This window comes from Brachyistius frenatus, unplaced genomic scaffold (genome assembly GCF_029030835.1).
Source record: "Brachyistius frenatus isolate BFR_SWC_R1_liver_20210118 unplaced genomic scaffold, ASM2903083v1 Contig_333, whole genome shotgun sequence".
NCBI classification, from domain to species: Eukaryota; Metazoa; Chordata; class Actinopteri; family Embiotocidae; genus Brachyistius; species Brachyistius frenatus.
Genome location: NW_027210932.1, coordinates 114,965 through 142,500, shown reverse-complemented (window position 1 = coordinate 142,500; position 27,536 = coordinate 114,965). Strand labels below are relative to the sequence as shown.

General features: G+C 47.5%; 4 protein-coding genes and 1 non-coding gene across 6 annotated transcripts in view; 4 read left to right on the top strand and 1 right to left on the bottom strand.

Moving 5' to 3' along the window:
* The window catches only part of tm4sf21b (transmembrane 4 L six family member 21b), a 2,870-nt gene extending 1,725 nt beyond the window's left edge, over window positions 1-1,145 (top strand). Inside the window, exons 3-5 of the mRNA XM_069723532.1 lie at window positions 1-7; window positions 118-301; window positions 1,122-1,145. The exon at window positions 1-7 is cut by the window's left edge and continues 145 nt beyond it. Coding sequence (XP_069579633.1) covers window positions 1-7; window positions 118-301; window positions 1,122-1,145 — 215 coding nt within the window. The remainder of the gene's footprint in view (window positions 8-117; window positions 302-1,121) is intronic.
* trnaw-cca (transfer RNA tryptophan (anticodon CCA)) lies at window positions 922-993 on the bottom strand. The gene has a single exon. It is a non-coding gene; the product is annotated as a tRNA-Trp (tRNA).
* Window positions 1,146-3,242: 2,097 nt separating the features above from the next.
* On the top strand, window positions 3,243-4,801 carry LOC138635849 (lysophosphatidic acid receptor 6). Its single transcript, XM_069723531.1, has one exon. It carries the CDS (start codon window positions 3,243-3,245, stop codon window positions 4,227-4,229), a length of 987 nt encoding a protein of 328 aa, XP_069579632.1. The 3' UTR covers window positions 4,230-4,801.
* Window positions 4,802-10,650: 5,849 nt separating this feature from the next.
* gal3st4 (galactose-3-O-sulfotransferase 4) lies at window positions 10,651-20,376 on the top strand. Of its 2 annotated transcripts, none has more exons than XM_069723538.1 (4): window positions 10,651-10,930; window positions 13,556-13,672; window positions 16,136-16,433; window positions 16,689-20,376. In XM_069723538.1, the coding sequence occupies exons 1-4, from the start codon at window positions 10,908-10,910 to the stop codon at window positions 17,772-17,774; spliced, it is 1,524 nt and encodes a 507-aa protein (XP_069579639.1). In that variant the 5' UTR covers window positions 10,651-10,907; the 3' UTR covers window positions 17,775-20,376. The 2 variants fall into 2 exon arrangements, with proteins under 2 accessions (XP_069579639.1, XP_069579638.1); XM_069723537.1 differs by having other exon boundaries at window positions 16,133-16,433.
* A 436-nt stretch (window positions 20,377-20,812) lies between these two features.
* On the top strand, window positions 20,813-25,688 carry trappc14 (trafficking protein particle complex subunit 14). Its single transcript, XM_069723539.1, has 12 exons — window positions 20,813-21,537; window positions 21,893-21,976; window positions 22,120-22,249; window positions 22,413-22,499; window positions 22,573-22,693; window positions 22,940-23,087; window positions 23,300-23,361; window positions 23,538-23,710; window positions 23,952-24,076; window positions 24,632-24,804; window positions 24,938-25,147; window positions 25,365-25,688. The coding sequence occupies exons 1-12, from the start codon at window positions 21,091-21,093 to the stop codon at window positions 25,384-25,386; spliced, it is 1,782 nt and encodes a 593-aa protein (XP_069579640.1). The 5' UTR covers window positions 20,813-21,090; the 3' UTR covers window positions 25,387-25,688.
* The last annotated feature ends 1,848 nt before the right edge of the window (window positions 25,689-27,536 follow it).

The window sequence follows — 27,536 nt, the reverse complement described above, 5'->3', positions numbered from 1 at the left end:
TCAACAGGTGCATTTAATAAGTCACTTACAAACTGTACTGAGAAGTGTATTCAGGAGATACCACGTGGCGGTCGTGCTCGTCTCGGTAGTCTGACGTCACCGCTCCTCTGTTTCCAGCACTGAGAGCTACCTGTCTGACAAGGCCATGTGGTCGTGGTGTGTCCTTCCGGAGAACGTGGTGGAGTTCAACGTGGGGCTGTTCTCCACCCTGCTGGTGGCCGCCATCGTGCAGCTCGTCCTCTGCTGCATCCAGATGGTCAACGGGCTGTTCGGATGTCTCTGTGGCACCTGTGGAAAGGAGGTGAGACTGGAGAGAGAAAAGCTCAAACTCAGGCACAGATGTTCCTGAACACCGAAGGACGAGTCCGGGTTCACAACCAGAACCATGTTCCCTGGTTAAATGGGTTCAGAGAGGATTCAGGACTTCTCCAGAGATTGAACTGGACTGTGGTGCGTTCACTGACCCCGTCTCTCTGTCTTCTCTCAACAGTAAGCTGGACGGAGACACGCCCACGACTTCTGGAAGAACAGCTGAGGGTTCATCAGCTGCTTATTTAAACTCTTCAGGAGGAATGACTGGGAGTCCCACCACTTACTTTCTTCACTATTTTATTTCTCAGATTACAGATTGTAGAGCGTGAACAGATTTGCAGTATTTGAGTCTATAACCGTGTTTAAAATGTTGAAAATATTTTGTAATAAAGCTCTGAACATAATTTAACATTGTGTCATTCTTCGATAGCAAAGAGATGCTAACAGAGGACTCATGTTCAAAATACAACCAGCTCCCATCCAGAGAAATACATTAAAATACAGAAAACAAACCGTAAATATCACTGCATGATGTGTAAATAGGATATTATGGTGTGGAGAGTTGGGAGTAAAATGTAAACACGTTAAAATAAATCCCCAAAAAACTTATGACCCCGACGTGATTTGAACACGCAACCTTCTGATCTGGAGTCAGACGCGCTACCGTTGCGCCACGAGGTCGGCGTGGGAACCGGTGGGAAAACACAAATAAATAAATCACATAATCAGATGGTCACATGATCCAATGAACCCGGACTCAATCTGCAGTATTACGTTCAAAAGTTACGTTTTCATTTATCGGCCTGTAGGGGGCGCTCACCAGCAACGTGTAATGGCTGAGGCCAGATTGGATCGGGGGAGGTACGCTCTGCCTGTGATTGGTTGTTACGTTTTGGGAGGGAGAACTCGAGCCGTACAGAGACCAGCTGATTGGCAGTTAAACAACCAATCACCACAGCTTAAAGTTTAGAGCGCGCTTCCCTGCAGGTGATCCAATCTCTACCAACAACGTGACCTCTGGCTCTAAATTCATCCTTAGACCAGCGGTGTTCAACCTTTTTCAGGCCAAGGACCCCCAAACTGATAGAGAGATGGAGCAGGGACCCCCTACTAAATATATTGTATAAAATTGTGCTTTATATTAAACTGGAGGACTGCAGGAGGCTTTGAGGGACAGGTCCAGGCTTGGAGGGACAGGTCCAGGCTTGGAGGGACAGGTCCAGGCTTGGAGGGACAGGTCCAGGCTGGTCTCCTGCTGTGGGTGAACCGGTGTCCAGCTTGAGAGCTCCTGTGTGTCGCTGAATGTGCATTTCTGACTGAAAGATAACATCTTCTGCCTCCATTTATCCATTCACTACAACATGTTAATGTGTATTTAAAGACGTTTAAATTCGTGGAAAAACAAAATTTGAAAAAAAAGAAAAGAAAAATTGTCTAATCAATCAAAATTTTCACGACCCCCTGCAGTACCTCCGCGGACCCCCGAGGGGTCACGGACCCTGTGTTGAAGAACTCTGTCTTAGCGTTTGATTTACATTAAAACAGTCATTTCTGAGGCACCCTGTGTTCATCAGTCAGACCTGCACAGTCAGCAACAACACATCCAATTAGTCCAACATTTTCTGATGATGTCATTTGGCAGTACACTAGTTTCTCTTTTCCCTGAGTCAGTTTTTTTTATTGCCTCATAATAATTCATTGATAGACATGAGCAGGTCCACAGGGAGTCTGCACAAAGAGGTGGACATGTGCAGAGGAAGAGGGAGGTCTGATGATTGATCAACTTCCTGTACTGAGTCACACACCTACCAGGTTACAGACTCCCATGCTTCTTCTTCTTCTGTGGATCTGCACTGCGTTGGATCGTCCAGCAGGTAAAGTCACCTGTCGTTTACTGTCACCTGTACGACTGCACTCCATGTGCCACTCAGGTTCATCGGAAGCATTCAGACACAAAAAGGTGGTCAAACGTGAGTGAGTTTCAAACCTGACGATAATTAAGGTTTAGAAATTAGAAGGCAGAAATCAGTAGTTACAAGTAAATAAATTCAAGAAGCTTTCGGGACAAAAAAAGAGACTTTTTCTGTTATTTCGGGTGAAAATCTCACGATGTTCACTGATAATTATTTACACGTAAACAGTGTTTCGTCAAACAGTTCTACATTTTTCTGGAGAGGAACTACAGACCATTTTGTCAATTTGCTGCTGAGCGCGTCTGAAGTCTGTTCCACTTTTACAGCAAATGCAACGTGATTTGACAATAGTCCTTCTTCATTTTTATATTTATATACATCACACAGAACCACACAGCTCGAAGTCTTTTGTTGTAAAAGTAAAAAAAAAAGAAGAGATGCAATGATATTCGTTCTTATTTCGGAGATAACAACCTTTAAAAACATCACGTGTTTTGTGGAAGAATTCATAAAATGTGTTTAGAGAACGTTGTTCTATCTTTAAGAAGAACATTCTGGAAACAAAACAAAACAACAAATTCTTCCACAAAAATGTGAGTAAAACTTTGCATCTAAGTGCAGTTCAACAGCACCACAAGTTCCAGTTTCAAAATGACTTTTTTGCAGAAGGACTGTTGACACATCTGCAGCTCTTGTAGTTCACCGAGGTCTCGCTGAGAAGCGACAGGAAACCACAATCAATAAAAACACATGTCTGACAACAACCGCAGGGACACAAGTAGCACGGCAGGATTACTGTGGCTGTTTTGAAAAAAGGAAATGACCTCCATTTTCAGTGCTCACTATCTTTCTCTTCTCAAGTCTCCAGTGAACGACAGAACGGGTCATTGGTCCGTCCTGTCTCCATGACAACAGATGATTCATGTCAGTGTTTTCTCATCCCGACTGAAGCCAAACATCCACCTGTTCTCACAACCACTCTCACTTCTTCTTCTGTGTGACGGCTCTCAGGTCTTCATGTCCATCAACGGCTCCGTCACCGAGTCCATCACCGGGTCCATCAACAGGTCCACCGCCTGCCACACCAGCAGCAGAGACGTGGACTTGCTCCCTGTGTGCCTGTACTCCTCCATCTTCATCGTGGGTGTCATCTTTAACCTCGTAGCTCTGGTGTTTTTCTTCAGGAACATCAAGTCCAGATCTCAGACCATCGTGTACATGACCAACCTGGCCGTGGCGGACGTGCTGCTCCTGTTCACGCTGCCCGTGAGGATCTACTACCACCTGGGCTTCTCCGACCTCCCGCAGCCGCTGTGCGAAGGCCTCGGCTTGGTCCTGAAGGCCAACATGTACGGCAGCATCTTCCTCCTCACCTCCATCTGCTTGGACCGCTGCATGGCCGTGAGCTTCCCGATGTCGCCGTGCGTTCAGGGAGCCAGAAAGAAGGCGTGGCTGGTGTGTGTGGGGATCTGGGTGCTGACCTTCGGGGCCAGCCTGCCCATCTACCTGTCCAATCACAAACAGGTGGTCCACGACAACTGCTTCGACGGGCTGCCGGTCTACGCCACGCTGCCGGTGGTGCTGGTACCCACGCTGCTCCTGGGCTTCGGGACCCCGTTGGTGCTCATGCTGGTCTGCTCCTGGGGTTTGGTCCGAGCGGTCCGCCGCAGCACCGTGGCCCAGACTCGCCTGGTGGACTGCAGGAAGATCCAGAGGATGATCGGCACCAGCCTCCTGGTCTTCCTCTTCAGCTTCCTGCCGTACCACGCCGCCCTCACCTTCCTCTCCATCCACAGGGAGAACATCTCGTGCCCCCTGCTGGCCGTGTACCGCTACAGCCTGATGGTGGCATGTCTGAACACCGTGCTCGATCCCATCGCGTATTATTTCACCACCGAAACCTTCAGGGGGAACATGGACATGAGCGCCGTATGGAGGATGTTCCCTCTGAACAGTCAGAGTTCAGAGGTGAACAGCAGAATCAGAGTGCCGAACAACAGCTGAACAACTCAACAATAAAAAAATACTCACTTTGTTTTTAGTTTCAAATCACTAAAGTTAGAAAAATCAATGAAATAAAATTCAGGTTAGATGAGCCAGTAACACCTGCCAACTTTTATTTGGAAATCATACAGTCGCTGCATTTTTTTTGGACATTTTATCACATTTTTACATTTCAGATGAAGAAAACTGTTAATTTCTCTCATTAATCTGCACTCAGTAACATTGAAACGTCATTTTAGACATTTTTAATTTAATACTTGGTATCAGTTACAGCTGAGTCCTACAATCCTGAAGTCTTACTTTAATATTTGCCCATGACTTTGTGACGGCACCAGTTCCTCTCGCAGCCCACCATGATGCTGCTGCCCCCGTGCTTCACTGTTGGGATGTTGTTCTTTAGCTTCACCCTTTTCCCTCCAAACATTTGATGGCATCACTGCCAAACAATTCACTGTTTGTTTCAGCAGACCAGCTGATATTTCCCACCTTTGTCTTCATGTGTGGCTGCAAACTGTTCTCTGCTGTTTTTATGGCTTCTTCCTCATGGTGAATTAAAAGTGAAATAATTTGTCTGCAAACACTTGTTGAAAAATTGATGGGTGTCGTTAGCTCATTGAGTGTTTTATAGTTTAGAGTTTGTGAAGTGTTTAAAAAAGTTTTAATGATTTCCCTCATTGTGTTTAAACTTCTGACTTCAGCTGTAGATGGACGCTGATCAGGAGCAAAGATCAGTCATGTGATACAGCTGATCCGTCGTGATGATTGTTACTTGCTTTTATTCATTTCATTATTTAGTTATAATATTTGTGACAGAAAGAGACAGAGAGGATGTTGGTGAACCAGCAGCCTTGTGATTACAGGACAGGAACTGTGTGTGTGTGTGTGTGTGTGTGTGTGTGTGTGTGTGTGTGTGTGTGTGTGTGTGTGTGTGTGTGTGTGTGTGTGTGTGTGTGTGTGTGTGTGTGTGTGTGTGTGTGTGTGTGTGTGTGTGTGATGGAGAAGTACCCACTGTGCTCCTGCCTGCGGTTTGCTGAGTGTTGCATGTTCATGTGTGTGTGTGAAACTTCAGCAGTGAAGACATACTTTCAGACTTTAAGGGCTTCATGTGTGCAGCAGGCTGTCAGGTCTTCTTGCTGTTTGAAATAGGTGACATGAATGTAAAAAAAGAGGATTTCATGTAGACCTACTTGTGAAGAGCGTCCTCCTTTGACTGTAGGGAGTGTTTGTGTGTGTTCTTGTACATCTATCAGTGTGGGGACCAGTTTCAGAGTGAAAACATTTCTGTAATGTGAGAATATTTTGCTCCTCACTGCATCATTTAGTGAAGGTGTCAAAACTGGACAACATATTGCAGGACTTCTGATCCTGCCAAACTCAGTAAAGTTGTGTTGTGAACTATGAGACTAGAGCGCCCCACAGTGGCTGGACACAAAACAACACATCATTCAGGACTTTTCTTTTTCTGCAAATACAGATGTAATGCTGTCACACATTTAAGAGGTGTAATATTCACCGAGGGGCTTTAAATCATGTAATGTGAGCCTCGTTCAATAAGAATAATCATATATAAACAAATATGCATGTATTGTAATACCATAAAAGGCACAAGAAGTGTAATGAGGTCCAAGTATTCAGATCTGAAGAACTTGGAAAATTGCTCTTGGTTAAAATTAGGCATCATAATCTTGACAATCGATACCTGAATTAAAGTTGAGGAAATCAACACATTTCCTTCATAACTGACTGTCGTCACTAAGCAGCAGTTTGTTGGACGCCAGTCTCTCCTCTCCCGTTTGTCTCTGATTAACATCCATGTTATTAATTCAACAACAAAAGGAACCTTTCAATTGTGATTTCTAGTGAATTCTGGGGAAACAATGAAAAGGATGAGAATAACCTTCATGTCCGGTTCTGTGGTGCAGAGTAAAGCTTGGTGTTGGTCTACGTCATAGATTAATGAGTCTCTCAGTCTGTCCACATCGCAATGTGAGGACAAGAAGACGGACGGTGTGTGTGTGTGTGTGTGTGTGTGGGAGGGGGAGGGGGGAGGGGGGCTGCAGGCTGTGACGCGCTGCCCGCCACCGTTCAATCTGTGTCCGGAGAGGACGCTTCGTCCCGCGGACACAACAGTGAGCCGGAACTACACCTGGACTACACCTGGACTACACCTGGACTACACCTGAATTACACCTGGACTACACCTGAACTACACCTGGACTACACCTGAACTACACCTGGACTACACCTGGACTACACCGGGACTACACCTGAACTCCACCCGGTCTACACCCGGGACTACACCTGAACTCCACCCGGTCTACACCCGGGACACGGTGGACTAACCAGCAGGTGAGTCGGTTTCACCGTTAAAGCGTTCAACGGGCGGCAGGAAGGAGAAACACTGAACTGCAATCCAGTGAGATAAATGAGATAAATGAGATAAATGAGATAAATGAGATAAATGAGATAAATCAGATAAATGAGATAAATCAGATAAATGAGATAAATGAGATAAATGAGATAAATGAGATAAATCAGCGGAGCTTCTGTAAGTTTCTCTCCAACTTTAAACGTTTCCTCTTAAAGGAAAACAAACTTCAAGAAAACAAGAATAAACGTTTCTTCTAAAAGTTCTCTGAGGTTTGAAGTGTTGCTCCACGGTGAGAATAAATCTCAGACCACAACGTCTGAGACGTGAAGTTCAGCAGCTGATCAAACTCCGGTTGCTCCTCGGCAGGTTTCTGCTCTGAGAGACAACCTACAGCTCAGACATGAAGTCATTTCATGTTTATGTATAATTGTGGTCAGTCGGTTCCGGAATGTCCTTCTGGAGACGCGCCGGGTTGTTCCCCTGTCGGCTTACTGTCCAGCCATTTGGTCTGCAGTAATCTCGTTTGACTGATCCTGCAGCATTAGCCCGACTCTCTGGGCCAGGTCAGTACACGGTGTCACGGGGCTGCAGGTCGGATCTCCTCCCGGTCCACCTGCAGACCTCTTGCAGGGTGGTACAACTACATCAAACTCATAAATGCAAAAATACAGGATGTCACTCTTTTATTCTGATGATGATGCATTCGAGGCTCCATGGCAACATAGATATGATTGATTCTTTATTGTATTATAATTTATTGAAAATATTTTTAAGATTATTCAGAAACATGTGAAATGTAAACAAAGACAAATCTAACTCACGTGCACTAAAACTGTATTTGTCTTAAAGCGTTTTCCTCTGAGGTTGTTGCAGCACGTGATCCTCTCTGACAGGTCGGCGGCTCCTGGTGGAGGACAGTTGTTACTTCTGTAGATGTACAGATCAGAGCAGCTGTCTGTCTTCCTGTCTGCTGACTGGTCATCAGAGAACCTGCAGGTTTCTCTCTCTGACCCTGTTCAACGTTGAGTCACACATGCTGTTGTTGTAGTACCGGGTGGAGCCACCGGGTGGTGCTGTTTCCTGAATGCTGTGCTGTGATCTGAGGCTTCATTCAGATTCAGACTTTCACTGACTTCGCCTATATTTACATGAGCTGGAGGTGCATCCTGTTGTCGTGTGTGTGTGTGTGTGTGTGTGTGTGTGTGTGTGTGTGTGTGTGTGTGTGTGTGTGTGTGTGTGTGTGTGTGTGTGTGGAGGAGGGGTGTGGGGGTGGGGGGCTGGTCAGGAGCAGCTGGTGCAGCTCTTTAACAAAGGAATCAGTTAACTAATTAGAGGCTTTACTTCTAAATTTAGAGGCGGAGCCTCCTTCTGCCAGCATGCTGCTCCCAGAGCAGCTCTGCAGTGCACACATGTAGCATGTTAAACATGTTTAACATGTTACAGAGCTGTTAAACATGTTTAGCTCTTTCTGTGTTTTCATCTCTGCTGTGCTCAGGTTGACATGTCTGATGGCTGCTGGTGAACATCTGATGACTAAATGAATCCAGTTAAATATTCAGAAGCTTTAATAACGTACAGACACTAAATTCTATTTCAAACAATAGACATACATCATAAATATGAAGAAACGGGATTAAATACAGGAAGTTTTGAGTATTGAATGAAAATCTGTACGTTATTAAAGCTTCTGAATATTTAACTGGATTCATTTAGTCATCAGATGTTCACCAGCAGCCATCAGACATGTCAACCTGAGCACAGCAGAGATGAAAACACAGAAAGAGCTGTTAAAGTTGTTTTGTGTGTTTTGTGTGCAATCAACAGAGAAAGTCTATTATGATTTAATTGCTCACCACTTTATAATAAATCTGCATCATCTCAACTCAACATCTAGTTTAAGATTTTAATGAAGTTCATATTGAACTGATTTGTGGTGAAGTTGTGTTCAAACTCTTTTAGTTTCCTTTAGTGCTCAAAGTGTTTTACAGAAAATTAAATGCAGTGTTTCAGATAAAAACATGTAAAGGAACAAAAAAAAACATGTTGAAATGTCATTTAAAAAATAAATAGATAAAATGCACAAGAACAGATCAAATTAAACAACATTAATAAAATAGAATTAAAATATACAGTTGTTGCTGTCACAACAGAATTGGATGTTGCTGCAGAGAAGCTGCAGATTGTAAAAGATGGACGCTTCACACACATGTTGAACGCAACACAGAAGATCTGAGAGGGACACCTCTGTCCTTTAAATCAGTTTTGACATCATTCACAACGGGACGTGAGGTCGCGGTGACCTTTGATCAGCAGCACAGAGCCACAAACAAAAGGATTATTTACTCTGGCAGAATTATAAAATAATACGTTTAGTTTAGTTATGAAACAGTAGAATACTCTGAATATAATATTATATCATTGGTTGATTATGAGTTATTACAGAAACTACATTCCCAGTCAGTCCATCACACCGTCTGCAGGTCAAAGGTCACTGAGCATCCTGGTGACATGAGAGAACATAAAGAGAGTAACCATCAATAAGAAGTGAAAAACCTTTTTACTGGTGTTTTATTGATAAAACGTTATTGATTCTGGAGGTGGAACCAGTTCATCTACTTTCAATAGTCAGATGGTTTTATTTCAAAGAAACCATGTGAGAAGGTTTCGAGGACAAAAGTCTCTTCATTGGAATTAATAACAAATCACAGACAATAGGCACGTTTTTTATGATGTCACAGGATTGGAAAAAATATGTATTTCTATAAAATTTTCATCTGTAATGAAGCAGAAGCAGATTTAAGAAGCATTTTAAATGGACTTCAGTACATTTCCTGAGTGAATTCACTTTGTTTCTGTCCGATTCACTAAATTTAAGTTCTTGGATCCGTGTGACTCCTTCAGCTTGTGTCCACTGACAGTAGACACACACACACAGAAGGATACACAACACTTTAATACACAGTAGACACACACACACAGAAGGATACACAACACTTTAATACACAGTAGACACACACAGGAAGATACACAACACTTTAATACACAGTAGACACACACACAGGAAGATACACAACACTTTAATACACAGTAGACACACACAGGAAGATACACAACACTTTAATACACAGTGTCAACACGTGTTGAGCAGCTGCATCCATCAAACCCTCCTGTTTCATTCCTTTGTCCTCAGCCTTCATCCCCTCCCAGACACACACACACACACACACACACACACACACACACACACACACACACACACACACACACACACACACACTCACTCACTCACTCACTCACTCACTCACTCACTCACTCACTCATAGATTGACATCGCCTCGGTGTGACACCATGTTGGAGCTCCAGGATCCAGACCGGAGAGGAACGCGTCTCCTGACCGGAGGAATGTGGCTGAATGTCGGCAGGACGGAGTGAGGACTCGCGCTGCTCCTCTGGATGCCTCTCTATCAGCATCACACTGTGACGTCAGAAAACCTGATTCGTCAAGCTGGTAGATGGAATACAAACCACGACGGAAACACACCCTCTTCACTTTCAAAATAAAAGCACTGACAGAGAACCGTCGCAGGACAAACGTCCCAGATCCCCGCTGAGCACGCGGACCGTCTCGTGCCAGTTTCACCGCCATCATGCTGTTTCAATGAGCGATGAGCTGTTTGACAGACACACTCCGGGTTTAGGAGGAAGACATTAGTTTGGCCTCTGGGGACATTGGTCATTAGTATTATATAGTTTATAATATGATAACATTATAATGTTGATATAGACTTAATGTTTATTAAAACAATGACTGAAAGGCAACACTCAGCTTTTGATTATTTCTTCTCTGATATCTGATTTGAAGCAGTGAAGAAGAAACTTCACAGGAAGGGAATGAATCCAAAGTTCACGGAGGAAGCGTGTTGCATTGTGGCACCAGACTCGTTTCATCAGCATTAGTCAGATCCTGGTCCGGTCGGTGGACGCTTTTATTCTGGTATCCCCCGGAAGTGCCCCACGTCCCCCCCCCGTATGTCTCCGCTGTCTCCGGGCTGAGCGTCCTGGCCGTCGGCAGAGCAGCCAGCCGAGCTCTCGGTGCACCCACACAGGATCTGTTGGACTCGGGAAGAACCGGGCCCTCAGCGTCTGAAGACAGAACCGGGCTCCGTGTCGGTCCGCGGGGCTGCTCCGGGTCCATGGCCTGATCGGTACCGGCGGAGGATCCGCTGCTGCCGAAGCCTTCGAGATGCTCCGAGCTCTCTGCAGCTGCACAACAACACCGACACCGATACCGGCCCCGGGACACAGCGATGTTTTTCAAACGGAGAGCCAGGTAACGTTAGCCAGCGAGCAGGAGGAGGAGGTGCAGGCGGGGGGGGGGGCACGGAGACGGGGATGCAGTGATTGTGTGTGTGTGTGTGTGTGTGTGAGGGGAGGGGGGGTCCACACGCATAGGCCTTTCTCTTCATTTACACAGAACCAGTGGGATTTACGGTGTGTGTCCAAACTAAATGCTCCTTTGTGTTGTGATGGAGGCTGGGTGGTTCCTTTAGTTCCTCTGGTTCCTTTAGTTCCTCTGGTTCCTTTAGTTCCTCTGGTTCCTTTAGTTCCTCTGGTTTCTCTGCATTATGTTGGGGGTTCATCCAGACTGGGATGGTTCTGATGGTTCTCTGATGGTTCTCTGATGATTCTGTTGTGATGGTTCTCTGATGATTCTGTTGTGATGGTTCTCTGATGATTCTATTGTGATGGTTCTCTGATGATTCTATTGTGATGGTTCTCTGATGATTCTGTTGTGATGGTTCTCTGATGATTCTGTTGTGATGGTTCTCTGATGGTTCTGTTGTGATGGTTCTCTGATGGTTCTGTTGTGATGGTTCTCTGATGATTCTGTTGTGATGGTTCTCTGATGGTTCTGTTGTGATGGTTCTCTGATGATTCTGTTGTGATGGTTCTCTGATATTGATCATGTGTTGATCATGTGTGTCACACTGATTTCTGTCCCTCTTGTACGAGGTGTCGGAGCAGCACATTTTCTTTGTAGTATGTCTGTTTCCCACTCGGAACCAGTTGTGGACCGCTGAGGACAGGAGTTCTGTGGTTTTCTATTAGAACTGGACCTTCTGGGGTTTGATATTATTGTGAACACGGTTCAGTATGAAGACTATTTGTAATATTTCCATGAGTAGAGCAGAGTTTATTCTTTTGTATTAGTATTGTTATGGTGTTCCGTCTCAGTTGGACTTTATTGTCAGAACCAGTGTTTCATCTGTTATCACACATCGTCTGGAGCGTTTTTCTGTTTTGAAGTTTTTACTTCAGTCTGGAATTTGAGTTTCCTCTTTTATTTTGAAGGCCCATCAGGTGTTCTGGAACAGGGGTGTCAAACTCACTTTAGTTCAGGGGCCACATCCGGCCCACTTTGATCTCAAGTGGGCCCGACCAGTAAAGTCACAGCATAATAACGCAGACATAACGACAATATTTCTCTATGTTTAAATCGTTGAAGGTTTTTGGATGATAAACCCTATTTTAAGGTCTTTCTACAATAAACTAGAAACATAAAGAGCAAAAACTCCGACATCAGCCCACTGTTTCTCAGCCTGGATCTCCTCTACAGATTCCCTCACAGCAGCTTCTTCCTCCGGAGCAGACGTCACATTTACGCTGTTTTTGAAGCAATTACTGGATCGATTAAAAAAACAACAAAAAAACCCCGTTTGTACTCATAAACCTCCATATTCTCATAAAAAATGCAATTTATGTCTTTCCGTAATTTTCACACTTGGCAAAGTCATCCGGCGGGCCGAGCTGGACCCCCTGGCGGGCCGAATTCGGCCCGCGGGCCGTATGTTTGACACCCCTGGTGTAGATGGAGTACTTTTGAACTCACTCATCACTGAGTGTATTCACATGATGTCCAAAAAGGAAGTGTGAAGCGGTCGCCATCTTGGCTCTGTAGAGGAAGGGGCGGGGCCACTGACGTAAAGCATTTCAGATTAAAGCGTGTGAGAAGCTGCAGCTGTTCCTGAACACCTGTTTCTTCTCCACTGCTGCTGCTGGACAGAAGAATCAGTGAGTTTATTGAGTGTTAAACAGAGGACACAAAAACATGTTGATTTCTGGGTAAAATAATTAAAGCTGCAGATATTTTGGAGGGTGATGTGTTCACATGATGAGGTCACTTTCTGTGTCAAAACTCCTGCACTTGTGTCTGTGTTGTTTCACTTCCTGCCCTCCGGTTGATGGTCTGCTCTGCCCTGATCAGTTCCATCTGTCCCTCGTTGTCCTCCACTCCCTGGTCTGTTGCATCTGTTGCTCTCCTCCCCTCCTTGTTTGACTTCTCGTCTTGTTTCCTGTTTAGTACCAAGTAAGTTCTGCTGGTCTGTCTGCTCTGTGTGAGTCTGAATTTGTCTGGATTTTTACTTCCTGTTGGGTTCTGGTTCTGGTGTACAGATATCCTGCTGTCGGATTTACAGTCTGTTTACAGTGCTGCTGCCGTGCGCTTGGTTCTCACAGTGAAAGAGATTTATTAAAGAGTGACGGGAACTCATGAAGTCATGAGAAGAATATCTTTCAAAACTATGATGATGCTTGAAAACTCAGCAAACATGAATTATAATGTTAAATCACTTCTGCAGCCAACGATGACACGAAATCCAAAACTAGTCTGCAGAACATTTTGAGTCCTCATCTTTATTTCATTTATCTAAAACTGCTGAGGACGAAGATGTCTCGACCATCATCATCATCATCATCTGATCAATAAGCAGGGAGACAGACTGTCTGCAGCAGGTTCTGGTGCTGCCTTCCTCCTGATGATGATGATGTCTTAGTCATGTTTGTTTTATGACTCACTCAGATCTCTCTCTCCATCCCTCTCTTCACCCCCCCCCTCTCCAACGTGATGCCTGTCTCCTCATCACTATCATATGTGCCGCCCCCCCGCCCCCCCCAGGATGTTGCGGTGGCTGGTGTGCGGTCGGTTGGGTCCGGTCTGGATGTGGAAGGCGCTGCTGCTGTTCGTGGCCATTGCGTTTGCGGGCCAGCTGTTGGGGGTCATCTTCAACAAGAGGTAGGTCACTACGTGTTTACCGTGTTGCGTTCTGGATTACGGTCGGACCGAGTCACGCAGGTAATAATACGACCTCATGTCATCGTGAAGGTGAAGTAAACCTGCTCCAATCCGTGACATCCACTTCAGACCAAAACAAACGGTCTGAACGGAGAGTTGAGAGATCAGAGCTCCACGCTTCAACACACTACTCACATGATGTCAGATAATCAGTTGATTAAAAACATAAAACAGCAGCCAGATGAAAATGACTAAACCAACAGGATCTGAGTTACTTTGCTGCTGAGACACCAATCAATAATTCAGCTGCAGTTTCAGAGAGCGTATTTCTTTGTTTGGAGTGAAACAGGAAGTTGGTATTGAGGTTGGTATTCAGACTGAAAGCTCTGGTGCTTCTTACATCACAAGTCTGTTACTGTCAACTCAGTAGTTTTTGTTCTTTTCACCACCGTTTATCTGAACATGATCTCTGTGACGATCTGCAGCATTTGTTTGAATCCTCTGATGTCAGTAGATTCAGTGTTTCATGTTCACTGCAGACTGAACGCGAGTCTGAAGTGGGACGTCGGTTCTGCCGAGAGTCGCTTCAGGAAACCTTCGTGTCTGAACTCGCTCTCTGCGGTGATTTACATTTACAGTCAGCTCCCTCAAACTGTTGTTGTTCACTGTCATTCTGTAGTTTGTGACTCCAGCAGCTCTCCCTGTGGACTACAGGCCTCACACAAGGTCTCCATTCACCCCTTCACTCCTTCCTTTGTACGTGAGTCCACGGGCCCTCAGGGAGGTTCAGGTTGTGGTCGAGAGCCTTTCTGTGGTCCGCTGTTCTTCTCTGGCCTTTAACGGATCTACGGTCTGAGTTCTACCACTCATAACAGTTTAAATAAGATCCATTAAAACCCTTTAAATCTGTTTTCATGTGTTTGTATTCACATAACCAAAACACACTGAAGGTTCTCCTTCATGAAGGTCATCGTGTTCAGATCTGTTGAAGCTCTTTCAGACAGGAGTGGATTCAAGTGTGTTTTGTGATGCTGTTGAATTGTTCATCCTCTCAGTTATATAAATATAAGTATAAGACGTCCAACTCAGCAGCACCAGAGACTGTCCTCAGTGCTGAGTCAGCACGTCAGAACAGGTCAGAACCTTCATCGCACCTCGTGTTTCAGTCCGTCTGCTCTGGCTGTCTGTGGGATCATTACTTCCACTGCAGTGACGTCTCTCAGCCGGTTCAAGTCCTCTAACGTGTGAACTTTGGTCCAGAACAGGAAGCGGGACCAGAATATGTGTCATTGTGACAGAGTCTGCACAAAGACAACTGTTGATGTGAAGAAGAAGCCATTGTTCACAGTAAACTGTGGGCAGGAATTTTAATTTGAAATGTTTCATCAGATGAATACTTAGTTTTACATTCATCTCCATCTGTTTTGATAATTCATTGTTTTGAGTAATTTTTTAATGAAAATATGCTGAAACATCTGATGAACTTCAGTGGAAGTGAACCTGCGTTCTGCAGAGGTCAAAGGTCGTGGCTGCAGAAAGGTTCATTTTAACGTGTTGTCACTTACACAAGGTTAACAAAAGGCTGCAGCTGTTACAGCAGATGAAGAACAACTACTGGTGCCAAAACATTCTGGGTGGAACTCGAAGCAGAACCTGTGTTTCAGACTGATGTCAGACAGTAAATGTTTAGATGTCGGTGAACATCCTGTACAGATCGGCTCCAGATGAGACGCTGCTTTTAGAGAACCAGAGCAGATGAGTACGTTCATCACTGCACTCACAGACTGTTTATAAAAGAGTTCGTAGCTTCAGGTCTGTAAAATGGTTCTGATCCAGAAGTGTCTTCAGCTGCAATACCAGCGAGTGCCACTAGAGGTCGGCTCCAAAAAGCCTCCGGCTCCATAGACTCCCATTCAACTTCTCTCATCAAATCCAAAGTGAATAAAATGTGTCCATCAGTTCTCTCGGTGTTGTTAGCTAAAGTCACTCCTTCTTCTTAGTTTTCTGGAGGTCCATCTGAAAATAATCCCTCATTCATTAGAAAAGAAGATTCAAGAAGACCTGTTTTTGGGGGCGTGTCTGTTTGATTGACAGGCCTGGGGTGCAGTCAGGTTACAGCTATCGGTGGGCGGGACGTAGTATCCTCAGGTTTCCGATCAGATCGGTCAGATCCACCTCTGGCTCCTCCCCCAGCTCGTCCAAATATGGTCACTTCCTGCTCCAAACCGCTCCGAACTAACAAGATGGTGACGGACAGAATCTGAACTGGAGGATTCATAACGTTCACAAACCAACGATGACATCACTGATGGTTGATGACATCACTGCTGGTTGATGACATCACTGATGATTGGTTCCAGAGTCATTTGATCCTTAAAGCAGCTTTAAGACATTGAACCACACAGATTCTAACATGACCTGAAGTTAAACAACTCCCTCCTCCTCCTCTTCCTCCTCCAGCAGCGTCCAGCCGCCTGCCCGCTCCATCTTCTCGTCCTCTGATGCCCAGGGTCCATCTCTGGGCTCCTGTCAGCCGCACACACACATCATGTTCCTCAAGACCCACAAGACGGCCAGCAGCACGGTGCTCAACATGCTGTACCGCTTCGGGGAGGAGCGCAGCCTCCACTTCGCCCTGCCGCTGGGCTACCAGCTGGGCTACCCGCTGCCCTTCAACGCCCACAGGGTCAAAGGTTACCGAGGTCCCAGGGCCATGGAGTTCCACATCATGGCCAACCACATGCGGTTCAACAAGCCAGAGGTCAGTTAAATGTCCTGTAGTGGTTCTGATCCACTGGACCATAAAGAACAGGACACATCACGAGTATTGTTGTAGAATATATATTATTATTATTAATGCAAATGCAGCAACACTTACCCAAAAAAGATATAATACTAAATATTAAATATATAGTATTTATATTTTATAAAAAACCAAGGAGAGTCCAGTATGTTACTGCTGCAGCTGATTGTCTGTCCCCCATGTCTCGTCTGTCCTGTCTCTTGTGTCTCCGAGGTGGAGAAGGTGATGCCTGCAGACACCTTCTACTTCTCCATCATCAGGGATCCTGTGTCTCTGGCCGAGTCCTCCTTCGCTTACTACAAAGAGGTCGCGCCGGCCTTTCGGAAAGCCAAAGGTTTGGGAGACTTTGCCGACGAGCCGAAGAAATACTACGACCCTCGTCTTCGTAACAACCACTACGCCCGCAACCTGCTGTGGTTCGACTTCGGCATGGACCACAACGCTAATTTCTCCGTGGCTCTGGCTCAGCGCGGCGAGGCGGCGGTCCGCCGGACCTTCAAGCTGGTCCTGGTGTCCGAGTACTTCGACCAGTCCATGATCCTGCTGAGACACGCCCTCTGCTGGCCGCTGGACGCCGTCGTCTCCTTCAGCCTCAACGCTCGGCAGCAGAAGCCCGGCGGCCTCGGGGGGATGAGCGGCAGCTGGGTGGGCAAGGCGGCGGCGGCGGCCGGCGTCAGAGGGGGACGTTCGCCGGCCAAGACTCCGCCCAACCTGTCGCTCACGGAGGAGCAGAGGGAGAAGCTGCGGCAGTGGAACGCCTTGGACTGGCACCTTTACAAAGCCTTCAACCGGACCTTCTGGGAGGAAGTGGACCGGTTCGGCCGCGCCCAGATGGAGCAGGAAGTGACTCTTCTGAGGATGCGGCGAGAAGATCTGGCCCGAGTTTGTCTCCGGGACGGTGGGAAGCCCGTAGAGGCGCACCGCATCCGAGACAAAACCATCCGGCCCTTCCAGAGTGGATTCGTGAAGATCCTGGGCTATGAACTGCAGCCCGGGCTGGACAACAGAACCAGGACCGCCTGTCTGAGGATGATCAGGCCCGAGATCCAGTACAAAGACGTGTTGGATACTAAACAGTTCCCCCGGGCTCCGGCCCTCCAGCCGGGCCAACAGAACCCGCTGATGGCTGCAGCCGGTGGAGGTTTTTTAAGAGTGGATCTGTCCAGGACAGGAGAGAAGGGGGGCGTTAGGGAGACCGGGGGGAGGACGCTGGAGGAGGAGAGGGACTGGGACGGAGGCCGACTGATGAGGAGCAACCAGACTCTGATACAAGCGCAAGAAAAACTGCAGCTGAGATAGTTGAGGCTGCGTTTCCCTCCGACCCGGTGGACCTCTGGTGTTCCAGCCGACGGATTGACGAGAGAAAACAGAAGCTCCTCCTCTGCTTGTTTCCCAGAGTCCTCTCTGCTTTCAGTCATGTGATCCTCGTGGACGGGATGCAGAGAGATCTGCTACTTTATACGAGTCGGACTCTGCCAGCGTTGGCAGGTCTTCTCCTCACAAGCTGGTTTTATTCTTGTAAGACTTCAGATTTTCATATTGACTTTGGTGTACATGCTTAAAGCTCCTCTAGCGGTACGTGTGCTCCCCGTTTGTGCCTCTCATGCAGCACCATTACACCCAGTCACATCACAGACCTGAAGGAGCTGCAGATTGGTTCCAGGTGTCTCCGAGCTGTTTAACCAGCTGGTGAAACTGAACCTTCACTCATTTACATGAAGGAAAACGTTTTCCACAAGTCAGTCTGGAACACAAAATTTGAAAAATAGATTTTAAAAAGATGTTTTTTTAATCATGCAGAACAGAAGTTTTTCCCCTCAGATGTTGTCTGTCGTTGTAATCGTAACACATGAGAAGCACAAAGTATGTATTCAGTACTAATGTTCCTCGTTGCTGGTACTGCTGGGTTTACGAGGATAAACGGAGTCTGTTGGAGGAGTCGGTTCTGAGCCTCAACCAGAACCACCATCCTTAAATATCTCTGAATGATACAGGAGAGAAAACGATCAGCTCTTTGTATCGACACACACACACACACACACACACACACACACACACACACACACACACACACACACACACACACGACGTCCCAACGGAACCACACGGTGTCGGTGAACTGGACCCCCGATCAGAAGACATAATATAAAACAGTAGAGCCTATAATAAGTGATGTAGCTGAAAATAAGACAAAATAGGTGCTGCATATGAAGCATGTCATTAACATGGTGTTACAGCCCGTATCTTAGAGAAGCAGCAACGATCACGTGTCAGTCTGAAGTTTACAGCTTCAGAACGTGATTACATGAAGCCGCTCGTCGTCACCAGGCTGTTGAGAAAGCAGGTGACTTTCTGAAAAACACTCAGATGTGTTTAAACTGGAGCTGCGACTCGAAAATCATGTTGTTCTTCAGTCAATGTTCCTGCAGAACAACATGGAGCTGCAGCTCTTCGTCACGCGTGATGCTCGTGCATGGTACTTGTTGAAAGCTGCTGCTCTCTCGTCAGTGTGACGAAAGTGTTGTTGTTCATCGAATCGTCATGGTTACCGCACACATAACAACACAAAACCACTCGTGGAGACGTGACTACAGGCTGATTCTCACATGACCCAACAGCAGCTCCCCCCTCCCCCCTCCCCCGGGACTAATTCACACAACAATGCTGATATTTGAGAATTTAAAAAAAAATGATACAATTACTTTTTTGGACTTTAACGTGTAAGAAAACCATTTCTCTCTTGAGTGGCTTATATTTAGGTTTTCAGAGAACTTAAATGACCCCGTGACCTTTCCTCTTCCTTTTCACCGTCACCACAAACTACACTGCTGCGAAGGCCCGAGAAAAGCCGAGTCAGCACTTTGATATAAACAGGTACAGAGAAGATTCAGTCACAGAAGGAATGTTTGATGCCTTCAGTCTTATTGTGGATCCGAGGCTTTAAAACAAGGTCCTTCAGTATTAATCACTTGTTTTGTATATATTGTATTTATGAGGGATTGTTCTCTCCATGGTGACGAGGGGAAGAGAGTCACATGATCACTACTTACTGTTGATGACGAAACACTAATGACGAACGCCAGTCAGTAACTCGCCCATACAGCAGAATATTAACGCGTTGATCTCAGAGGGGTCGAAGAACGATGACACGTCACATTTGACAAAATCTAACCATCCAAATTTAGAGTTTTAATCCGGTTGTCATTAAAACTAAATGACTTCCTGAACACTGTTTGTGTCATACATGACTATCATGACTTGATCTGCATCAACATAATTAAACCACAACATAAAAAGGTCATGTCAACATTAAGAGTTATTTAACTCCAAATAAAAGAAAGGTTATTATTGAAGACGGTGAAATATGATCTTTTCTTTTTCCTTGTTTTTCTGAGCTGATAAATCCCAAAAATATACAAGTCATGAAAAGTGCCTCCTTGCTATCGGTGAATTCAACGTGTTCATCTTTGTTATTTTCGTTCCCTCTGACATGAAGCCGCTGAAAGGGAACCGGACCTGTGATCCAACGAACTTCCTACCAGAACTCAGCTTTGTTTGGAGAACATTTTCACTGCTGGACTATGACTCCTGTTGTAACTCTAAACGTGGACGTAGTGTGGAGGAAGCAGGACGGAGTTAAAAGGAACGTCTGCAGGTGAAAACGGTACTTCATCTTCTCACTCCATCTCTGCAACCCAGACAGGATGTACTTCACCGGTCTCAAGGTGTTACAGAGGTCACGGACCCGGCAGAGCGAGCGTCCAATCAGAGAGCAGCACTGTACCCTGGCTTCGATCTTACTTGAAACTGTATTTTGCTGAACTTCGTAGTAGATGACGCTCTTTGTGTGCATCGGTTCAGTTGATTTTTCTTGTTCTGAATAAAAGCAACGTTTCTTTAACTCCACTCGATCTCCTTCATTTGGACGTTTGGTTTCCAGCAGCTACTCTTCAGATGTGATGGAGGGAGTTACTGCTGGAGATGAAACCTGCAGTCACACTAAAACCCTCCATGTGGTCACTCAGTAGAGACTCAGCAGGAAGTGATGCAGCAGGAAGTTCACCTGCTGGTTACCGACAGACTGCACCTGGAGGAGAGTGAAGGCGGGAACAGAGTTCAAAGGGGCAGACTGAGCATAGCGCTCGTTTCTGGAGTCACAGGGCTGGTCTGTGTGAAGATGGAAGAAAACATGCAGAAATGTGGCAGCTAAGAGTAAAACCTGTTTACTGTTCATGCAGAGACGTGGAGCTGCACACGTGACCGACCTCCCGTCCCACCTCCAATCACCGTGTTCCGGCTTAACCCCCACCCTCCCTCCCGGTGTCCGAGTTCTGGCCTCCGGTGATCGATTAGTTCGGTCTGGTGAACACCGCGTCGGGCATCGATTAGCCGGGCTGCTGTTTGTTTTGAAAGGAAGCGGTCCCGGATATCATTCATCGGCTGAGTGGAACTTGAATGAAGTTCTTCTGGTCCTGAAGGACTGTTCGAGTTGGTTTTTTGGTGAAAACACACTGAAACTCGGAGTTCGAGTCTCCGGCTCCATGACCGGACCGCGGCCGCTCCGTCTCGGCTCGTTTCCGCCGCAGCAGCTGCCACTTCACCGGACCCGGTTGTAATGATGGAGTCGCAGTGCGAGTATCTGATGTATTTTCCCGCCGCCCCCATCTCCAGTCTGTCGGACGCGGCGGAGTTCACCTCTCTCCCCCGGCGGAGCCACGTCTACCTCGGGGAGACCGTGCAGTTCCTGCTGGTGCTGCGGAGTCGGACGGACGGCGGCTCCGGGGTTCCGCCGTGGAAACACCTGGACGGTCCTCTGTCCGCTCTGGCCAGCGTGAGCGTCGCCGAGAGCCGGCAGCAGAGACCCGGTGAGTTCCGGTCCGACCTGCAGAGCGGCTGCAGCGGGGACGGGGAGGACGGGGAGGAGGGGGAGAGGCAGCCGGAGACCACCGACCACCGCCGAGGAACACCGGAGAACGAGCGGACATTCAGACGGTGCGCCCCGCTCCTCAGTCACAGATGCTCGGCCGGTGGTCACGCACAGCAGGGGGGGGGGCACACGGAGGTAAGATGGATAAAGATCATATTTAAGACCTGCCAGCTGTAGTGTGACAGGAAGTAACCTTCAGTAGTTAATGAGGAACCAAACCTCCATTGCCGACTTCCTGCTGCCTGTCGGTCAACTTCGAGCTGCAGGCTTGAGGGTTCAGTTTCAGTTCAGTCAGACCTGCAGGGCTTCAGCTGTGTGCCTGGCAGGCAGCAGGCAGGGACGGAAACACCCACTCACAGAATCATGTGCAGCAGGATGCTCCTGAAACAAGCTGCCACAAACACTGAACACAGGAGGAGGACCAGTTCACATGTAACACGCCTACACATCCATGCAGAAACTGTGAACATGTTGTCCTCTGATGTTTCAGTCCACTTTGGTTCTGGACGACCAGCTGATCTTCTGTCTCACCGTCGCTTTGGACAAACTGCCAGTCAGCACGCTCAAAGCCAAGGTGAGACACACCTGCATAGTGATACTGGTGATCTGCAGGAAGATAACGTCACCATGTTTCTGTTCTGTTCAACTCTGGTTGTGTTGCTTGACCCTCGATGTGACCTTCAGATGAACTGTGTTCCTGTTGTGTGTTTGTGTCAGATTGTGGTGACGGTGTGGAAGCAGGAGGAGGAGAAGGCGGAGTTAAAGGAACACGGTTACCTGACTCTGCTGCAGCTTCGAAGTCCAATACACACCTTCAGAAAAGACCTCAGCACCTTCAAGACTCAGGGTACATTTAGGTCTGAGAGGTCCAGGACCTGCAGGTCTGAGAGGTCCAGGACCTGCAGGTCTGAGAGGTCCAGGACCTGCAGGTCTGAGAGGTCCAGGACCTGCAGGTCTAAGACTACTACAGAGATTGATGAGCTCCTCTCGTGTCTGGTTTTCTTTCCCAGTCAGCACCACCATGGATGTTCTTCCACCTCCCAGTGTCCAGTGTCAGCAGATGACCGTCTCTGGAAGATACCTGACTGTCCTCAAAGGTAGAGCAGCGCACACACACACATCTGGACCAACATCTGGACCAACATCTGGACCAACATCTCATCTCCTCAGTGTTGAACTGCAGCTCTCAGGAGGAGATGTGCGTCACAGATGTGAAGATCCTTCCCAACCAGAACTCCTCCTACCTCCCCATGATGCCCGACGGCTCGGTTCTCATTGTGGACAACGTCAGGTGAGAGCAGGGGGGTGGAGAGCAGGGGGGGTGGAGAGCGGGGGGGTGGAGAGCAGGGGGGGTGGAGAGCGGGGAGGGTGGAGAGCAGGGGGGGTGGAGAGCAGGGGGGGTGGAGAGCAGGGGGGTGGAGAGCAGGGCGGGTGGAGAGCAGGGAGGGTGGAGAGCAGGGGTGGTGGAGAGCAGGGCGGGTGGAGAGCAGGGAGGGTGTGCTCTGAAGTCTCCTCACCCTAAGGTCTGTTTCTGAAGCCACCAATCAGCTGAGGTCACCATGGCTTCATTCTGCCGGATAGACAGCAGGTCATCACATTTACCCAGCATGCTCAGCGCCCTGGAAGAACAGAACTTCCTGTTCCAGCTGCAGCTACAAGACAAAGCAGAGGAGGACTCCAGTGAGGTGGGCACCTCCTCCCACACCCTCCCACACCTCCTCCCACACTGATTATTGATTATTGATATTCATTCCATGGGGATTATTTTCAAGTACCTCCTGTTTGTTCTCTAGTATTTACTAGTTGTTACAGAGGAGTGTGTGTGTGTGTGTGTGTGTGTGTGTGTGTGTGATGTGTGATGTGTGATGTGTGTGTGTGTGTGTGTGTGTGTGTGTAGGGTCTGGAGGTTCCCCTCCTGGCGGTGTTACAGTGGTCCACTCCAGCTCTTCCTCTCATGAGGTAATGCTCCTCTTGAAGCTTCCTGTGATCGAGCTTCAGCTGCTACGACAGGAAGTTTAACTCCTCTCCTCTCTGTCCCTCCTCCTCCTCCCTCCCCTCCCCCTCCTCCCTTCCCCTCCCCTCCTCCCCCCCTCCTCCTCCCCCTTGTCCCCCCCTCTCCTCCTGCTCCTCTCCAGATACATCTCCACGTGTTACTCTGTCCCCAGTATCCGCCTGGACCGTCCTCGGCTGGTGATGACTGCTTCCTGTCCCAGCAGCGTCTCCCCTCTGGAGCCCTTCTGGGTAAAATACACCCTGCTGAACAACCTGCAGGACTTCCTGTCTGTCCATCTGCTGTGGAACTCTGAGGGTGAGCGGTACATCCCTCCTCCTCCCTCCTCCTCACTCCTCCTCCTCCATGTATAATAGAAGTTGGTCCAGTTGAGGATTGAGAGCTATTTTTGATGATAAATGTGAATGTGACTGTTTCCTGTCACTTCACCCCAAATCCTCCTTTCAGTCCTCCATTCTTTAATCTGATCTCACCTTTTTATCTCTGTGCTCTGTACCTGCTCCCCTCCCTCTCTCCCTCCTTTCCTCCCTCCCTCCAGTTCAGGACCCCAGTGTGGGAGCAGTGGTGTGCAGGACTCCCCTCAACAGCCTGGGTCAGTGTAGGAAAGGTTCCACCCTCTCCTTCATCGTGGCCTTCCAGGTCCTCAGAACTGGACTCTTCGAGGTACCGAAGGAAATCATGAGTGTGATGTCACTCCTTCCTGATCATCTGAACACTTTTTGTCCTCCCTCCCTCCCTCCTTTTCCTCCCTTCCTTCCTTCCCTCCTTCCTTCCCTCCCTACTTCCTTCCTCCCTCCCTCCCATCCCTCCCTTCCTTCCTTCCTCCCTCCCTTCCCTCTCTTCCTTCCTCCCTTCCCTCCTCTCCCTCCTTCTTTCCTCCCCTCTTCCTCCCTCCCTCCCTCCCTCCTTCCCTCCCTCCTTCCTTCCTTCCTCCCTCCCATCCCTCCCTTCCTTCCTCCTTCCCTCTCTTCCTTCCTCCCTTCCCTCCTCTCCCTCATTCCCTCCCTCCTTCTTTCCTCCCCTCTTCCCTCCTTCCCTCCCTCCCTCCTTCCCTCCCTCTCCCATTATGAGCAGTGTTCTCCTCATTGGTGACCTGTTAAACTGCTGATGGAGTTTCAGGAGACCCATAAACTTAACGTCATGCAGAATTACATGTCGCTGACACAAAGACAAGTTGTCCCTCCAGTAAGACGCTTCCATCTGGTCCGTCTCCTGTAGTTGAGCCAGCACATGAAGCTGAAGCTGCAGTTCACAGCCTCAGTGTCCGGTCCTCCAGGGGAACCTCGGTCCCCGTCCTCCTCCAGCCCGGCAGTCAGAGAGCTGCTGGGCAGACGAGGCCCGGGCCGATCGCAGAGCTTCTCCCACCGGCAGCCTTCCAGATCACACTTCAGGTACGTAGCGGGATCACGTTAAAGATGGTGTTATTGTAAGACACAAACTTGATGCAGGACAGGAGAGACACTTACAGACTGCTTCCTGTTTCCCATCATGTCCATAATGACCTGGTGTCTCTGCTGGCTCCAGGTCTGGCAGTGTGATGGAAGGTGGGACCATCACTCCCCCTCCAGGATCAGTGGGCAGAGCCCTCTACCTGTCACCTGACCCCACCCTCCTCCCGTCACCTGACCCCACTCTCCTCCCATCACCTGACCCCACCCTCCTCCCACTGGAGAAAATAGCCAAGAGGGAGTGTAAGGTGTTGGTGCTGGAGCCGCTTCAGGAGGCACACAGCAGGTGAGCAAACAGCTGACCACCCAAACAGTTCCTCATCTCCCTGTTGAAGCCTTCAGGCTCCATAGACTCCCATTCAACTCCTCTCATCAAGTCAATAAAATGTCTCCACCAGTTATCTCGGTGTTGTTGGACTACCACGGATTCTCCTCCGAACAATTTAAAGTCTTCTTCTGATAAAGATGCTCCGAGTCTGACGGGAAATATTATTTTCTGACAGGACGAAGACGGACGGCAGCTGATGGAGGAAAAACTGACGGGCTTCAAGGAAAAGCTGCAGCTCATTAAAAATCCTGCAGAGCGACGCCGGCCTCTCTTTAAAGGACTATTCTGCTGAATGTTTGTTTTAATGGAGTACTGGTGCAGAACATTTAACATTCCCTCTGATACGAACAGCTGGCGTGTCGGTCCAGTTTAGTTCACAGTGAAGAGAAACACAACGGACCACAAAGTGTAAATAAAAGTGTTCGTAGCTTCAGGTCTGAAAAATGATGCCGATGCAGAAGTGTCAATAAAGTTTTCTGCGTGTCATTCGCTAAATTTACTCTTCCAGATTCATTTTCTGTCGGTCCATTTTAAAATAATCCACCATTAATTAGGAAATTAGGGCTGCGGGACAGAGACATTCTGCAGGACAGAGATATTAATCATACGTACGTCTCCGAGTCTCCTGGGCTCAACCAGAGTCTCCTGGTGTTTCAGGGAGGAATGAAAGTCACCACCATCTGTTCTTCTTCCTTTGTGTTGGACTCATATGTGGACATGCGTGTCAGCTCTGTGTCCAGAGGACATCTGTTTGTCTCATCATAGTATTGGAGTCTTCAGCAGAGGACAAACAAACATCAGCTTCATCTCTCATTCAGACTGCAGCTGTTTAAAGAAGACAGACATCTTTGTTTGTCAGCGGTCCGGAGGGGTTAGCTCTGATGCTAACCGTGTAGCCACAGCAGATTGTGAGCAGACTGTTTATAAAAGTGTTCCTATGAGACCGATGCAGAAGTGTCTTCAGCTGCAATACCACCGAGGGCCACTAGAGGGCTCCAAAGAAGCCTCCCATTCAATTTCTCTCATCAATTACGAAGTCTGTTTGATTGACAGGCCTGTGGTCAGTCAGGTTACAGGTGGGCGGGACCTTCCTGCTCCGAACCGCTCCGACCGACAAATATATAAATTCCGATCTCGAGGTTTCATAACGGCCGTTCACAAACCAACGTGTGACGTCACTGCTGGGTGTGACGTCACTGCTGGTTGCCGCCTCACTGCGTGTCATTATCGACATTAAAGCATACATTTTCGACCCATGTAACCACAATCCATAAAGAAACAATTAAAAACACATTTTCAATAACAGGTACCAAAACATTAGACTTTCATTAATTTGTGTCACACACCGTTTAAATGTTCGTTGGTACCGCTACACATACCTCCGGTCCATTCAGGCTGTCCTTACGGTCCCACAATGTCCAAACGGTCCAACATGGACTCGGACGTCCGGCGGTGATGTCCAATCAATCAGCTGTTCGGCGGTTCTGGATTTCCTCAGAGTTTCTTTACTTTAATGTAAAATATCTTTCCAATAAAAATACATTTAGATAACAATGAGCGGAGAACCTGTTCCGGACGGACAAACAATAGAACCAAGGTCCGGTACGGAGTCCTGTTTGAGTCCGGTGACCCGTTAATTTACCTCATACAGGTAGAAAACCTCCGTCCATCATCACACTTCAGTTTTCTTTCAGTAATTCCAGTTTCCATTAAACAAGATAAAAGTCTTCCACAGACACGTGAAGGAAACTGAATGAATGATTGACACCTGATGCTGATCAGCTAATCAGCTGATCACCACCTTCTATCACGACCTTTTTTAGGACATGACAGGGAAACAAATCAGAGATACGAGTTTTTCACATCATTGTTGATGCAACTAACCACACAGCAACTCTTCGGCATGACGTCATTATTGAAACCGGTTAGTTTAAAGCAGCAGTTTGGAGGAAAATCTCAACTTCCTCCGATTCTCCGTTCATGTCCATGGTTTCCCCCAGAAAGGGGCGTGGTCACGAGCCGACTCTGGATGATGAAATGACGATGTGAACACAAAAAACAATTTTTTATTTCTCCTCTTCATCCTCCTCCTCCCTCCTTCTCTTCATCATCTCAGAATCAGAATCGCTTTATTCGCCAGGTACTTTAATACACAAGGAATTTGACTCCAGTTGTAGCTTCGCTCTCAGTGTCCAAAAAAAAATCCAAAACAGACAGACATAGACATATTTACAGGATAGAAATGAATGAATATACACATATTTACACCTAAAACAATGGTGCAAATTCTGCTGATGCGGTTGAGTGTCGTGCAAAAAGGTCCAGTGATGTAGAACATGTTCAGTGT

Coding starts and splice junctions, on each gene's coding strand:
- LOC138635849 (XM_069723531.1), top strand. CDS start 3,243: ATGTCCATCAACGGCTCCGTCACCGAGTCCATCACCGGGTCCATCAAC.
- gal3st4 (XM_069723537.1), top strand. CDS start 10,908: ATGTTTTTCAAACGGAGAGCCAG. Junction 13,673..16,132: donor GGGGTCATCTTCAACAAGAG/GTAGGTCACTAC, acceptor TTCCTCCTCCAG/CAGCGTCCAGCCGCCTGCCC. Junction 16,434..16,688: donor TGCGGTTCAACAAGCCAGAG/GTCAGTTAAATG, acceptor TGTGTCTCCGAG/GTGGAGAAGGTGATGCCTGC.
- trappc14 (XM_069723539.1), top strand. CDS start 21,091: ATGATGGAGTCGCAGTGCGAGTATCTGATGTATTTTCCCGCCGCCCCC. Junction 23,088..23,299: donor CAGAGGAGGACTCCAGTGAG/GTGGGCACCTCC, acceptor GTGTGTGTGTAG/GGTCTGGAGGTTCCCCTCCT. Junction 24,077..24,631: donor TCAGAACTGGACTCTTCGAG/GTACCGAAGGAA, acceptor CGTCTCCTGTAG/TTGAGCCAGCACATGAAGCT.